Raw genomic sequence first — 16,699 nt, 5'->3', positions numbered from 1 at the left:
ACAATTAAATGTGATAAGTCTGAATTTAAATAATTTACTCTCATGCTGATGTAATGTGCAGCAGTGAGTCATCATATCTTTATTGTGTTTAACATTGCCAGTGTGAGCAGATCGCCCCGGGTGACCTCTCATTGACTGGTCTTGAGTGTTTGCTCCGCGAGGCGTCCATATTGAGCGTGTCAGCAGGGCAGCGAGCCAGCTGGCTCCGACATCTGACCACTGCAACGTGGCAGCAACAGAGAGGTAGGCAGGGGAGGCACTGAGCCCGTATTCACCTTAAGTCTGCAGCAAAATTGGTGATGTAGTTACGCATGTCACTGTTGATTTTATCCAGGCGGTAAGAGCTGTGGGTAGAGAAGAAAACAGAGTTACTGGGTCCCACGAGTGGGAGTCGGACGGGTGTGACGTCACCTGGCGCGGGGCCGGTGGATCTGACTCTACATGGACTGAATGTTTGCTTGGGAGGCTTCGCCAACGTGCCACAAACATTGGGGTGATACAACATGGCCTTGGTGTGATGATAAAAGTGGGACGATGTCACAGTTAGATTTAGTTGTCCTCTGAATGGAACACATAAATGACGCAATGAGAAGTGCATTATGGGTTGTGTCACGACAGCACGATGTCCACCAACGCTGACCAGAGAATGCCGACGTAACACCGCACTTGATGATGAAATGCTGCACACTTTAGTTACACAACATCACTCACTCTTTCCCCGCGTGGCTAATTGGATTTGGTAAATTGAGCCAAAGTGGGATAAAAGGAAACTCATCTCTCTTTCCCCGAGCAGAGAAGATCAGATAGAAGTGCTCTGGCTACGGCTTAAAATGTGTATTACTTCACCCGAGCCTGCCCGTAACTGGGTCTATTATCAGCAGATGAGGGAAGGGAGGCTGTTTTGAGAGTGCGTTGGCCTTTTATCAAATCACGACACAGCAAATTTCCCCCCGCTCCTGATTGGTGCTAATACCCCTCCGTTGTCGGCCAATATCAAAGGAAGGGGTGATGGGAATCTCACACTCGCTGGCTTTCATGCTGCCAGTGGAGGTACTCGTTCGGTGGTCTCTGAACAATAGCTTCCGCGTCCTCATTTCTGAGGGGAGAGGTTCAAAAATAATCACGAGACTGAACAGTACATGAAAACAGAGAGGGAGAAAATCAGAGAGTCGCCCCCCAAAAAAGGGCTTTTTGAAACAAACGATGGACACTCTAACTCCCAACGTGATCAAGATTAGAGAACACAATCAGAAAGGAAAAGGTTCAATTGGTCAGCCGTCTTCAGGGTACTGTAAGTGGGGTGCAGGAAAGTTAGAAGATACAAATGATCCATTTTGCCAGTGTCCGGCGTTAAAAGTCAAAACAGATGCATGAAGCGTTGAGGAAAAAAGCCTCGCAAACAGAAAAGCAGTCTAACTATGCATGACACGTCCCACACAGCCGCAAATCAATGGACGGGAATTCTGCTCTGACCTTGAGATCTGGGTGAGAACTGCTCACGCACAAAGCTATCTAAATGAGAAATTACACTACGCTGAACCAGGATATATCCAATTCTTTGCCAGTGTTAACGCTGATTTATTACAGTGACTCCTACTCACGGGTGAGAGGGGTTATTTTGGGAAGAACCAAAAATGGGTCTGATTGATTTGCTTGTGTGATTAGACACGGGTCACAATCATTCGCAGTTAGGATAGAAATGGATGTCAACTGAAGACGCAGAACTGTGTCAACCTGCTATCAGGAGTGGCATATAATCACTGACTGACTCATTATGTTAATGGCTTATGGTAAACTTTGTCACATGCCGTTCAGTTTATCATCATTAATACACTCTTTAAACATCTTTGGCAGATCCGACAAAAGCCGATCCACTCCGAGGTCATCATGCTCGGTCGGCTCTGCTGCTTCCAGGGCGTACAGGACCAAACTGGTGAGGCTGGTAAATGAATATTAATTAACACAATCACTGACATCTCACTTTAGCTCTAATGAAAGGGCTGTATTCTTTAGCGGGGAGATGAACAACAGGGCGACCCCGTCCACCACAAGAGTGACAAGAATGCTTCAAAGAAAGAAGGATAGGGGGGGGGGGGTGACACAACTTGACAGCCTGTTCTAACTTTAACGAGATTCGCTTGAGGGAGCCGCTGCTGTCAAATTTGTGTTTGGCCCATTTGAACGGTCCACAGGGACATCAAATTGCTACAAGTGCGGAGGAACTCCAACCTTCGCCACTCCTGTCTTATATCCAATATAATTCCACCCCTACAAGCCCGAGAAACCGTAATAGCATGAGGGCGCTCATGTCAGGTGGCAATCGCATCTCTGATGCCGCTGATGTGTGGAGCAAGGACGGAATACAAGATGAAAATAGCCTCACTTTGGAAGAAATGCTGTAATATTTAGATGTTCTGCAGAGAACCAAATGATAACACAGAATAAAAAATGCATAGGGTAGATGTATTATGTAATATGTATTATGTTTGAACGTTTGTCAGGCTGAGGACCCCCTACCTACTGTATGTGGTCTATATTAAACAAAGCATAGTGCTATTTATAAATATTAACACCTTGCATTAAATATTGAGCTGTAATACACAGGTTCAAATATTAAGCTGCATTGTTAGCTTCTCTTCTGCTAATATTGCAGCGTGTCTCTGGGATTTCACCTGGGGACTGAATAGGCTCTTGGCCAAAAGCTGGGAACCTGCTACACCTGCGTGTAATATGCGACCTCCTGATTGGCTCAGCAGTATTAGGGGCGTGGCCTACTGTGTACAGGAGGCTTAGATTGACAGGTCTAGTGTGACAGCTCCTGTATCGCTGAGTGCTGACTGAAAGATAACATGTTCTGCCTCCATTTATCCCTTTACTAAAATATGTTGGGTTCAATGTGTATTTAAAGAAATTTAAATCTGTGGAAGAAAACTATGTATATATATATATATATATATATATATATATATATATAAAAGGTCTAATCAACCAAAGATTTTGCAACCCTGCGGTTGAAGACCTATGATCTACATCCAAATGAGATTTTAAGTGAAAAATGAATCTACAAAAAGAGACAAAGCTTGCTTACCGTTTATTTTTTGCTACAAAACAATCCTAAACCAGCTATTTGGAACCATATTTTAAGCTATGGTAGTTTTCAAAATAAAACTCTATGGCAACACTAAATTATATGGTATAAAATATAGGGTTTTTTGCTCACTTGCTATTCACAAGAGGTGTATGTGCCTTACAAGAAAGAAAAATCTGAAGACATGCAACCAGGAATAATTAAAACGAACTCTCAAAGAGTTGTAATATCAGAAAAAAAGGTTAGTGACTGCAGACAAAGGCCGGGTGGTACATTATTGGAAGGATATCACAGAGACTGCTCTCCCATAAAACCAAGGTTGGAAAGGGTGCTGCATACTAACGGGAAGACATCATCCCAAAAGTGAAGTATGGTGGAGGCAGTGATGTGATGTGGAATTGCTTTGCTGCCTCTGGACCTGGACAGTTTGCAGTTTAGTAAAATGGATTCTCAATATTATCGAGGTATGTTACAGGATAACATCAGAGCCGCTGTCTGTCAGCTGAAGGCCAGTAAAGGCTGTGTGATGCAGTAGTATCTATAAAACAAGTGTATCTTTATTTATTTTTTTTTTTCGAAAATAAAAGTAGGTTGTTGGAGTAATGGAGTCTTTGTTTCGAAATGACCTCCCACTTGTTTGCCATTTCTGTACTGCTGAGTACATTTATGTCAATACCATTATAAGGTATATCTGCGTTTAGTAAAGGGCAGCTGATATCAACTCGGACGTTTTAATTGTGCAGCGCTGCACCAAATCAATCTCAAATTGCTGCCATCAGAGAGATTTAGGAGGACGCCACATTACGGCATTCTTAGAGCGGGTTCAGGGGAGTATCAGGATTCCTCAGTAATGACACCCTTGGGGACACTTCTGGTGCTTGAAATGAATGCGCCAACAAACCCTCAATGGATTCAGAGGCAGGCCACACAGCCTGATCCATGCTGGTCAATACCTCGCTTTAAGCAGAGCCCAGCAGACTCTGGGTCTAACCACTGAGAGAACCATTAGTCAGAGGGGCCTTGGAGTACAATAACTGCAACTGATAGCCGTTCCTGCTGTTGCATCCTCATAAATCATTCACTGTTTACACTTATTCAGAATGGATAACGATGCAAGGTGTGGGGGGAAAGAAGTAGCACACCTCATTGTGGCTGCCTCATATGTTACATCATCATCCTCTCTGGAAGATGCCATTATGATCCTCTGTGATCATGATCCATAACATTCGATTTGTCATTATGCATCCCCTGGGATGAATATCTGGCTTATTATGTCGGCATAAAAGGGAACTATTTGATAGTAAAAGCCGGTTTCTGGATCTCTGCTGCAATGCCTCCCTCTCATGTCATCCTGCAGAGAGACTTCAGAAACTGTCTGCCACCATTAATCCCGTTTGTGCTTGTTTTCACAAGGGTCAGGTTAACAGTGCCGATGCGTACTCGCCTGTTCCGTGGATGCTGCCCTCTGCGGCTTGCATGCTTCCAGGGGAAAGGGTATCCTGTACGAGAGTGTAATTTAAAAACCCATGCTGAATGGAAATGAACACGGGGTCGGCACCCCAAGAGGAAAAAGACTAGAATATATCAGTACGAGTGAGGGCATCACCAGCATTTGACAGCATCTGCTCTCTCATTGTGACCAGCATTACATACCACAGCTACGTGTCTGTCACAGGCCCCGCTCTGCACTTAGAAACAATGCTGTCTTTGCATAATGTCTCCAATTTAAGCCAGATTATTTGCCTTTAGGCTTGTGCAGACCAGAAGCAGAGCAGCCACGCAGTGTGATTTATGCAGGAATTGCAGCATTCCTGTGAGGAGTGTTTCTCTCTGAGTGAAACACACTGCACGGAGGAGAAATGAGAAAGGATACGCTCACACTTTGCTGTAACAGCAGGAGCAACAGCAAGTCTGATTTGGACATCCAGTATACATCAATTCATCGGGCTTTGTCCCTCGTTCCCCTTTTCACTTGAAGTGCATTTTATTATTTACTCCTACTTCTGACGTGGATGGAATAATGACTAGCTTTAGCTTCTTTAGCATTAGCAATGCTTGTTCTGTCACAACACAGAAAGGACTGTCTCCGAGTCTGACTTTGAAGGATACTTCAAACTAATTTTCCAATAAATTCAGCTGAAAAGCTGAATTTTTTTGTTCAGAGCAATGACCTGAAACATTTCCACGTCTCCAAATAATTCAATATTTACACAACCCTAGATATTTATAATATTTATAATATAGCCATTATGTGAAAATTAATGAATATTGACAGTTTAGCAAGTTGATATGACAACTTCCGCACAATATCAGTTTAATTAATGTGACAGAAATCAGATTAATAAAGATTTGTCTATTGCGACAGCCCTTCCAGCAAAACTTAAGACAACATCTCACTAAAAGAGCGACTGTGTTATTGAAGGTGAACCCACAGGCTTTAAACTGAAAGTCCCTGAAACACTACACATGAACACTGGCTGGTAAATGCATTCAACATACAAGAAGAGAGGCAGATAAAAACATTCAGTGTTGTGAAAGAGCAGGTCGCACATATCTTTTAAACTGTCACATTATTAAAATAGACCCGTGAATCTCGGCTGTAATTACTGTTTTCACATTCTGCCGCGAACAAAGGCGAGCAAGTTCCTTGAAGAGGGAGTGAAAGTAAATTTGCTTTCTCATAATCTCACCTTTTAAAAAGTACTCGTCTGCCGCCTCAGACGATGGAATAAGTTGATAACCGTAATGCTACAATAGTACAGTTTCAAATCACAATAGTTATGGTTAGCTGAGATGATGAAAAACATCTGAATAGTTTAGTTTATGGATTCATAATTGAAAACTGAAGTTCTGCTGCAAATGAGGGACAGAAAATACATTTTAACGATGTGCGCGTCATGTGATGAACATTTTCTGTATCTGTGTTTGCCATTTAATCAGCACTGCATTTAAGTGGGGCAGAAATGAATTAAAGATTGTGAAAGATGTGAGGTAAAAAAGAAAAATATGATATAAAACAGAGTACAGACACAAAACAGATTAATCTAGTCTAGTTTTTGATTGACCTCAGTACTCAGTAGCTAAGTTTTTAACATATAAGATGGTGTTCTTTTTCCTATGACATCATCTTCAGTTCATCATGTAAACTTCTTATAAGTGCTTTCTTCTGCCCCTGAGCTACAAAAACAAAACATCCATCTCCTCACCATTTAATAGGACACATCCAAGAAGAATATGCTCAACACTTTCTGATATGAATACTTAGAGAGGAATTGCAATGAGTACAAGGTTCAGTTGTCGAAGGCTTGACACTGATGTAATGGTGGGGCCATACATGAAACATGAAAACATTGCGAGAGTGAATGTCCATGAGCCAATGCCAATATTACATTTAATAATAGACAACATAAGCTCTTAAAAGCATAATCTCGAAATAGGATAACACAAAATTAAACATCACAAAAACATAAAAAGCATCTTAGTACATTAGGTTAATTAAATTTGACCAACTTACTTTATTTGTATTGGTAATAAAAAACAATCTCAGTGACCCCAGGCGGGATCCCAGGGGAATCAAAGGAGACACTGAGATGAATACACTTAAACCAGCACAGAAATTTCTATTGAAAGTTTTTTGTCAAACAAACCCAAAACTGACAGATTATATAATCACATAATTATCCTACATGTGGTTATTTTCAAGACATAAATTGAGATAAGGAGTTTTTGAGATAGATATTGTTTGAGTTGTGCCACCGGCAAACTGAATGCAAAAAAAGTGTGAGTCAAACCGAGAGAATGACTTAAAGATTTATTCAGAATGCATCATACCTCTGGGAGTCCAGCAGGTCCCTGGGTCTAATGATGGCCTTGACCAGGGCGTCTGGCCGCACCGACTTCTGAGGCGATGTCTTGGGGCTCGAGTCGGACTCTCCGCTCTCCTCGTCCCCCATGGCTTTAACATAGCTGCTGCTCCGCATCCGACGACAAGGGATCTCGTCATCCTTACCACCACCAGGATAACCTCCCCACTCATCTTGCGGCACCTGGTCGATAGGGATAGAGACAAAGGCATGCATAATGTTGGGTTTATAGACGTACTGTAGACGTGCCATATGTGTTGTAGTAATAATAATAATAATAATTATGCATCAGTTTTATATAGAGCTTTATCATAGACACTCAAAGATGTTTTACATTGAATACATTATTCATTTGCTCACACAGTCACACTGTGGTGGTGGTAAACTACCAGAGTAGTCACAGCTGCCCTGGGGAAGGCTGACACACTGGTGGGTTAAGTGTCTTGCCCAAGGACACAACAGACCCATGACATTGTTCTGACAATGTCTGGGGTGAATTCTTAGGTTTTTGTACTGTACTGTGTGGGATTGTGTAATGTATATTTCATTGAACTGCATTGTACATCAACATTAAACGTGGGTAAAATACCAGAAACACACACACAAAGTTCATTATTTTCCCACCTCTGCATTTCTACAACAAAGTGGCTATTTCATCTTTAACATCATGAACAGATTGAGACACCTAGACATATACACAGCTTCTTTTTTTTTTCTTTTTTTCTTTTTTTAACAAAAAAATGTTCACGACTGACAATGCAAAACCAGAATTAAAGTGCTGTCAAGAACATGCCAATCTCAAGGGCGGCAATATGTATTTTAACCCCATGAATTCCTGAATATCGTGGAAGAGTAACTGCACATTTATGTGTAAAAAGTTTCTTTCGCTAGGGGAGATCGAATCCAAAACAAAAGAGAGGCAACGCACTCTAATGTCATAGCCCAAACTGCTGTCTACATGTCAGTGCTGCAAATGAGCTTTTGGAATATCTTCACGCTTGAAGGCATTTTCCAAAGCCTGCATTTATTTATAGGACCTAACACTTTGTTTTTGGACAAAAAGGCAAAAACACACAGCGTGAGTGTGTATAAAAAAAAAAAAAAAAAAAAAAAATCCTATGTACAGTACATGTGCACAAAGCCTTAGAGGCCCTTGTACAACTAACTGTAGCAATACCATAAAAACACAGAACATTTCCCAGTGATGAAGCAACATGCCGTTTGACAGACACTTAAATTGAACCCCCTACCTCTGGCACATTTAATTCCACCCAGTGTGAGACGCAGAACCATTTCCTTGATGAGTCAACACACATTAAAGCCTTCACACCGCTTCCACAGCTGCTCAGTGTTTTGGCCTTTCTCTAGTTTGGCCAAGTTACAAGCTGCTTAAAACCCTTGAGTGAAATGCTGTTGTAAGTTTGGCTCGGCGGTTAATCATAATTACTGGCGGAAGACACCTTTGAAAGTAGAGAAAAGGAGGTATCGCTGCTCATCCCGTCTCAGCAGTCACACGTGTAGACAGCCATCAAAACAAGCCAGCCAACTCGTTAAACCAGGTTATTGAGCATCCAGGCGTCAGCATCGCCATTATCACATTCACAGTCAGAACAGGATGTCTCACTTGCACTCGCTGCCTCTCTTTACTGTTGTTGAAGTGAATATATTGCAGTGAAACAACCAACGTCAGCGCGGTCTTAAATGTTGAATGTGGAGCGAGCAGGAAGACAAACGGAGCATCTTTACACACAGGTAACACAGTACTAAGTGGGGGTTAACTCAATTTGATAGGCATTTTGTGTTAAGACAAAGTCTAATACACAATGCGTGGAGTTGAATCATAATCATACGGCACGGTTAAAAAAAATAGGTTCTATTATGGTACAGCCCATTACACAAATACATTATTAATATAGAACTCTAATAGATTTCTGAATTGAACATGGTGCTGCAGCTTATTAAAATATGCTGAACAAACTTCACCCATGTGAATGAACCAATAGTAATTGTTACAAACTTATTGCTCAATTACGCACACTTTCTCCATTACAAAAGAGCCAAGCTTTCTTGTGTTTTCTATTCCAGCAAAGCTTTCACATGGTCGCCGGTCTGCTCTCATAAAATATGACATTGTCATTAAATTGCCTGTGAGACTGCACTGCTGCCGTAACAATCTGTCATTTTAACGTCCTGACAGGGAGATCAGCCCAAGAGCAGCACAAATCCATCCTTCTTTAAAGTTTATTAAGTTAAGTCTGACTCCTGTCGATATTTCCTCGACCTTATAGTAAGTAGGTGACCTTATAGTGTCGTCGTCAAAAAGCCTCCCCGAACCACTACTGATAATTAAAATATTGCATAACGTTACGGTCTACTGGCCTGTGTGTTTTCCTCTACCAGTCGGTGACTAACTCACTATTCACAGGTTCACAGTGAACCGGGTGGCAGCTGACTGTCTGTGGCAAATGTCAGGAGGAGATAGGACACATCCAAATGTCACTAATGCACCAGACACATGACTCTAATGCAAATGTCATCTATTGGAAAAAAATGGAATTGGAATGTGACTATTGTTAAAAAATAAATTTAAAAAAAGACATCACTATGGTGCAACTTTTCTTTAGCGTTCCCTCACTCCATTCCCAACAGAGGATGTTTGTGCACTGAATAACAACAAGAGGTTTGGGACAGAGCCACATCCGATCAATTATTCAAGATGTTTGAATTTGACACTTGTTAGAATAGCAGGTGTGGAGGATATTTAAAGCCATTTCTCCAGCCGCTTCTCGAGATTACAAATACAGCGCACGGACATCTTTTGTGCAACTGACACATTTTGTGTCTACACTCTAGGGTCTGTGTCTGAGAATAACAGCCAATTAACCAATTGGGGCGGACAAAAAAGTCTGGCAGGACAAACGAGGGAGCTGGCAGCAAAACCGCAAATGCATGAATGAGGGCAAAAGTCTGATGATCCAGAAAGGAGGAACGCGTGGTTTAGGAAACTTTCAAGTCCGTGGTAGCCTGGCCTAGACTGAATTATTATTATCTTATATTATATTATCTTATTATATGATTTTCATGGGAATCAGTAGTAGTGGTAAGGGGTTCAAGCACATATTATTCTTGAACACTGAAACTCCTTAGCCTGGTAGCATGCTATATGGATTTCACTATGGGTTGTGTTTCAACAGATACAGAGAAAAAATATCTCTGCACACAAATAGTCATTTTGTTATAAACCATAGACAGTGTCAAGATGGACGGAGATACCTCTCCTCAAACGTGAAGCCAAAGCAAGCAGAGCTCCCCCTGGTGACTGGCTGCAGTATGGGTCTTAAGCTCCACCTCCTCCATTTTAGTGGATGGGACTTGGGCTGACCTAAAATACTACTACTACTACTAGGTCAAACCTTTTTTTTTTCAAAGCATGGTTTCGGTCATTTTCAGTAGTCGATGCATGTTGAAGAGTAATTTTTTGATGAAGTTTCATTTTAGTTATTTGATACTAGAAACAGGATGTGACATATGGTGTCAACCAGGTTCCAACTGTTCCATAAAGAGGCCCCATGAACCATGAGAGTTGTAAAAAGGAATAAAAAAAATAATAAATACAGTGTATAATCCAACATTTCTTTGTAACTGGTGTAGGTAGAGAGGAGCATAGTATTCATTAAACAAAACCATCACAGAGTCTGGCGGAAGTTTTTTTTTATTGTTTTATTGTGTCTCCGTATGGCTCCACCTTTGGATACTTCGCAGTCTCTGGCTCCAACTTTGCAAGATAGCGCTGCCCATATTGACAGGAACATAGCCTCAGTTTGGCCAAAGCAAGCAAGTGACACATCCGTGTTCATACAGTCTATGTTATAAACCAATTAAACTCAACAGCGCTCAGATGGCATGTATGACTATGCTGCTGTTACTCTTCATCAGGAGCATAATCAACTCTCAACAGAGCTCCTCCAGAAAACCAGAAAACAGAAACAGAAAAGCTGTGGGCATTTGGACTGACTTCCAGGCAAAGGCTTGAAAAATAGCATCAGTATATGTAAACGTGGCACAGGGTGACTCAAGAAAAGTTCAGCACAAAAAGACAAATAAGAACAGGTGAATGCAGACAACTTAAGCTCAATGTGATGCTTTTTATCTGCACTACTACTACTACTACTACAGACACAAGCGCATGCTCAAACACACACACCGGTGAAAGTCATTCATCTCCGCATCGCAGACAGGCACACACCATCCAGCAAATGGAGTCGATGGGTTAATTAAGTCTTGGAGGGGTTTGATATTTTTAGACGTCTAATTAATGAACGGAACGCCTGAGGACAGCCACAAGCTGCAGTGAGATTTGTTTAATTTGGATTTGCTGATAAACTGGATGGGTTGTGGGGTGTTTCCCTGTGAAGATGGGCGGCATCGCATTTGTAGTGACTGCAGTGAACACACAAAAGGTGTCTGAGAACTCTTAGGGGAACTGAAATATAAGTGCTTGTCAACACATCCTTCGCTGCTCACCTTAAACTAAAGATCCCACTAAGAGAATTAAGACCTAACTGTATATTCAGGAAAGATTAGTCTTTAATCTCTCGGTGATGTAAAGCCCTTTGTGAATATCAGCCGAGGGTTGTGGGAGCTGTGTGAAGATTCACAGCGTGAAGTGTGAAGTTTTGTATTTAAACACATTACCATTCTCACAATAACAGACATTTTACCAGCCTTAATTAACTAGGTTGTGTTTATTGGGGGAAATTGTTATATTTTTCACTCTGTATAATGAGTGTTTTCTTGATTCCCAATGGAGCACAGACCTCGGTGTGCGGCCAAGTTTATCTGGCATTTCAGGGTTGCCTTTAAATAACCTTGGTGTAATTTACTCACCAACCTTTCATAGCAGGATTGTGCGGACATTGGCATATTAGCTTTGTGTGTCTACCTTTAATTTCAGTACTTTGATCTGTGGCACAGTAGGAGGCCACAGGGAATGCAGTGAATAAATGCGCGTGTGTTGTTTTTATTAAGCTGCGGAGGCTGAACTTTCGAGAAATACCAACGTTGCGGGTTGATGTTGTCCTTGTGGGGCCATTTTTTCTGGGCCATGCAACTTTTGAGAGGGTTAAAACCATTGATAAAACCATGATTTTTATACAGTCTGTGGTTAAAATCTTGGTTTCAGGGGCAGGGTTAGGCACTTAGTCGAGGTGGTTGAGATTAGGGTAAGGGGGTAGGGAATCTTCTATGTCCATGGAAAGCTTTCAAAGATAGGAACGCAAGTTTGTGTGTTTGCGTGTGTGTGTGTGCCGAGCGGTGAAGCTAGGCAGACATCAGCCAATGCTCCCGCAGTGCAGCAGTGCATTTCATTGATTAACTCTGCGGCTCTATCTATACACCCACCAAGAAACATAAGTCACTGGTATTAAGTAAAGAAATAGAACGAGAGACAAACAGGGACAGAGGAGGCATGGGACGGATATACTGTAGGAATATGGAGAGATGGTTGAAAGACAGAGGGAGTGTCGGATGTGTTGGAACAGGTGCTTTCTTCCTTTTTTTTTTCTCCATGTCTTTTGCTGTCTGAACACCTACTGCACACCCACTCTTTTTTCCTCCCGTCTTCATCTTTCACAAATACACACCCACACATGCCGCATTTACAAGTCTGTATGGTAATCTTGTCTTCTCGTCGTTTATTTACTGGCACTTTATGCCATCAGATGTTAGCATGAAAGCGTCAACAGAAACGCTCGATAATAGAGGGAAAAGAAACTCACGCACTGAGAGGTGTCTGTGAGCTGCTGTTTGCCTTCCACAATCGTATCCTTTTGATTCCAATGGTTTGCTCTGTGCAATGCCAATGAGACACTAATGGTGTATTTAGTCTACTGGAAAACACAAATAACAACAGGCTACGAGTCATTTTCAAAGGAAACTACGGCTTGATGCCAGACCCTTGCCGCCGCATGACGGACACAATGCGCAGTACTCAAAACTGAGCTACTCTCAAAATTTTTCTGGAGCGCCAATGATGTGGTTCTGTAAAAAAATAAATAAAAATAAAGCAATTATGTGTTTGTTTGACCAGTTTAAACTGTCGGCGACAATTTAGCTAGCTTTGTACGTTTGTTGATCGTAGTACGAAGATAGCAACACGAAAATGGCAGGAACTGGCAAAGCATGTTGTGAGAAATTATGCTAGTTGACCACTTGTGGCTTCGAGTCTAAGCCTTGCTAGGAGCTCTATGAGTTCATATATGACAACGTTATCGTGCTGATATCTGAAAAAGCAGAACGAGAGCACGCAATAGCATTGGTGAGGTGGCGACAACAGGAACAAAATGGTAAAGAAAGAAAGTGGAGCCACACACTCGTAGCTCAGACATTTCTTCAGGGCACCCTGAAGAAGACCTCTGGGTCAAAACGTCGGTTATGCCTGCAACTGTCCATTAAAATAGTGCCACTCAGAGCCACCTTCTTTCTTAATCGTGCTGATATCTACCACATCGATCCATCCGGTAATTGTTGCTGTATTTCACTGGATGACTGAAAACTTGTAAGAGGAAAATATGTGGATTCGTCCATGGCTGTCTGTACAAAAGCCATGCTAATTCTTCCACTAGCTGTTTAGATACGTCAGAGTGAACCAATGTGGTGCGTCAACACCTCCATCCCTGGAACCCCGCTGCTAGCATAGATGTTAATTTCCCTGTGAGTGGATGAAGTATTTTTGTGACATTGACGTGAATTGAATAACACTATTTCAACAGCCCATGTTTCCACAAAATAGCACAAGGACAGGATGAACAAATTTAATCAAATATTATCAAATCTCCTATTCCAGTTTTGTTAAGGAGAGAGCTTTGTTGTGGAGAAAAAAAAAAACATTTCAGAGTAAAAACAGCAATTTTCCATTTGCAATATTGAAAATGGTTGGACAAAATTAGATGGTGGAGAAAGGAGAGGGCATGAAATTCACTGCTACCACAATTGCCGTACCTGCTCTTTACTTGTCTGGCTGCATAACATGACAATCACTATACTTATATACTTATTTTCACCTATGCTGAATTTTGTGTATATTTTATCTTCTGTCTTACTTTCTTGCTATAGCATCACAGATCATAACTTCGAATTCAGTCTTCCCTTTTTTCAACTTCAACACAGGTGGCAACAGCTGCAGCTGCAGTGAAAGAATAAACACAATGGTCTCAACAGTGACAATGCTGTAACTATGGTTTTTCTTACTTTCCCACCCAACAGACCTAGAACATCAATATTTGTAGATATTATCCACCAAGATCATCCTAGCGTTGGATTTCCACCATATTATTAAAAGAAAATGATCTATTTTCCTTTATTCCATAGCTTTGTTTATATGTCATGCGTTGCTGTAAAACTAATTTAATGCAATATCAGAAATCTTACATCTGACACACATGACGAGATTGACTGACAAGAGCTGTTCAAACCATGATATGTACAGACCAGAGCACTGGAGTAAACAGACATCAAAGTCCAGAAATAAGATCTGAGATTCCACTTTTTTAAGTCTAGGTTTAAAATTCAAGTCCAAGGCTGGAATGAACTGTCAGTATAATATATTATGTGTTAATATAATGAATAATTAAAACTATTAAACCCTCCAAGAATTAGGACACTATAGTCAGCCATTATTATTGATTTGGAATGGGAGAGGAACATGATTGACTATTAAATAGCTACAGAATGACAACCTACGCGTTGAATCAAAAGAAGTCTGACATACTGAAACACAAATATGAGCAGATGCTTGCCGGCACAGTGAAAACCACAAAGTCACACTGTCGCCTCAGGCAACCGAGATGGATCACATTTAGCTGCAAACTACTGACTGATCCTGCGGTTCCTGAGACAAAAACTCACTAAGAAGAAGGAGTTCACGGCCTGATTGCTATCTGGAAACTAATGAAACTGTTAGGGGACCCCTGTGTGCGTGTATGTGTGTGTGTAGGTGTATCTTATTGGGGCTTTCCGTCACAGTGCCAGTTTTGTTTCTGCTGCTTTGCACTTCCCTTTTGTGTTTTAATCAGCAGCCTTTCTGCCTCTCAAGCTCCACCTTTGGCAAGCCAACATGGCAATTAATTGGCTTATTAAATCCCTCTGCAATGCCCTATCAGCAAAACTATCAAAGACTAATCCTCCCTTTGTACTGCACTACTGTATGCAGCGAAAGAGCAGCCTTGATTTTGCCCGAGCAGCTGACTTAATCAGGGATGAGAGCTGTCAGTACGACATAGTTATTGTCTAAGTCATGTGCCGTGCACGAGCGAGAGGATGTGCAGCTCTTACTGCAGACCAGATTCACGAGAAATCCCACCCACCTTCCACCTTATTGTGCGCGCACATTAGGCGACTCCATCATCATTTGTGGATACGCGTGAGAATCACCACCTTTCATTATTATGAAGCTGAAAGTTAATCTCATCAAGGAATAACAACACGCGTGTGTCTTGGGGAGGGCTAACAGGGTCTAATGACGGGGAGCGATGGCCAGTGCCAGGTCTGAATCCCCAACATTTGTCATTTCAGAGAAAGAACGGCGAATATTAATCCATCTCTGTCTTCCCTAATGTCTACTTCATTGATCCCGTGCACGCGCGCCCACTCACAACTCACGGAGACAGAGAGCCGCCGCTGCATGCGCCCACATTAACATGCAGACGCCTCAGCAAGACAACTTTTTTTATTTTTTCTTGTTTGCAGTCTCATACTTTTACAGCCCGTCAGAAGTTTTTCTTTTCACTCTGTCATCAACCAAGGACGGAACAAGGTGACCAGCACATCATCAAACCATCTGTTGTGTGATAAAAAAGAAGGAAGCGCCTCCCCGCATGCACTCACGCGTAAACAGAGTCAGACTCAGTCCGCACTCTCTCCCGGGATGCAGTTTATGTTGTTACAGCGCAGACAGTTGTGGATAATCCCAATTCGGCAGCAGCATGAAGTGAATACCTCTCAGTGTGACCCCACAGTGTGTGCAGAGTATCATTCCTCACTATTGGGCCCGACTCTCTGCCTGACTGCCTCTGGCTATGAGCAACAACTGCAGCCATGGGGAGCAAAAACAACCTGTGCATTGTTTTCTTCCCTCCCCCACCCGCATCCACCGAACCATAAACCTCGCCAGTGTGCATCTCCAACTTTTTCTCCACCTGTGCTTCGATATATCTTCTCTGAAAGGTCCCTGAGAGGGCATTGATTCTCTTCCGGGGGGAGGGGAGATGTGTCACACCCTGTACGGACTGAATTGATAACGCTGGGCTAAAAATAGCCCTGCGGCAGGAAGCAGGAGAGGAGGATATTTTTAGAAGTGTTTATGGTGCCGCGACTTGGACTCTACCTCCGCCGAAGGACCAAATGGAAGGAAGGGGTGGGGGCACTAAACACTTTAACTTTCTCATTGGGAGATTACTGCACTTAGTGGAATTGTAAAAAAGAAAAAAAAAATTGATTGGATGAATGCACTGTCTGACCGATTCAAAATGATGGCCAGTTACGTTTAAAAATATGCTTGTCAAAATTTCCTTTAAAAAAAGACTGTTGATGTAGACTGAGTGCTTTCTTTGGCTCGATCGGCTGATGTGAGAAATGTATTGACTTTCCATTTACAACAGTCTGTAACCTATATGACACACTCTCTGCTTTGAGCGCTGGGTACTCTTTCCCAGTGCACTAAAATTTCCACTTTATTCTGGCTTTAGGCATC

General features: G+C 41.9%; 1 protein-coding gene across 9 annotated transcripts in view; it reads right to left on the bottom strand.

The window, feature by feature from the left end:
• dlgap2a (discs, large (Drosophila) homolog-associated protein 2a) overlaps window positions 1-16,699 on the bottom strand; it is a 174,920-nt gene that overhangs the window by 37,604 nt on the left and 120,617 nt on the right. For 6 of the 9 annotated variants that reach the window (XM_047610952.1, XM_047610953.1, XM_047610955.1 and 3 more), the window contains 2 exons: window positions 6,920-7,134; window positions 276-344 (listed from right to left, as the gene is read on the bottom strand). In XM_047610952.1, coding sequence (XP_047466908.1) covers window positions 276-344; window positions 6,920-7,134 — 284 coding nt within the window. The remainder of the gene's footprint in view (window positions 1-275; window positions 345-6,919; window positions 7,135-16,699) is intronic. The other 3 variants (XM_047610954.1, XM_047610959.1, XM_047610960.1) reach the window with 1 other exon arrangement.

This window comes from Mugil cephalus, chromosome 17, assembly GCF_022458985.1.
Source record: "Mugil cephalus isolate CIBA_MC_2020 chromosome 17, CIBA_Mcephalus_1.1, whole genome shotgun sequence".
Taxonomy (NCBI): domain Eukaryota; kingdom Metazoa; phylum Chordata; class Actinopteri; order Mugiliformes; family Mugilidae; genus Mugil; species Mugil cephalus.
Note: the sequence above shows the minus strand (reverse complement) of the source record. Positions and strands in the feature narration are given on the sequence as shown.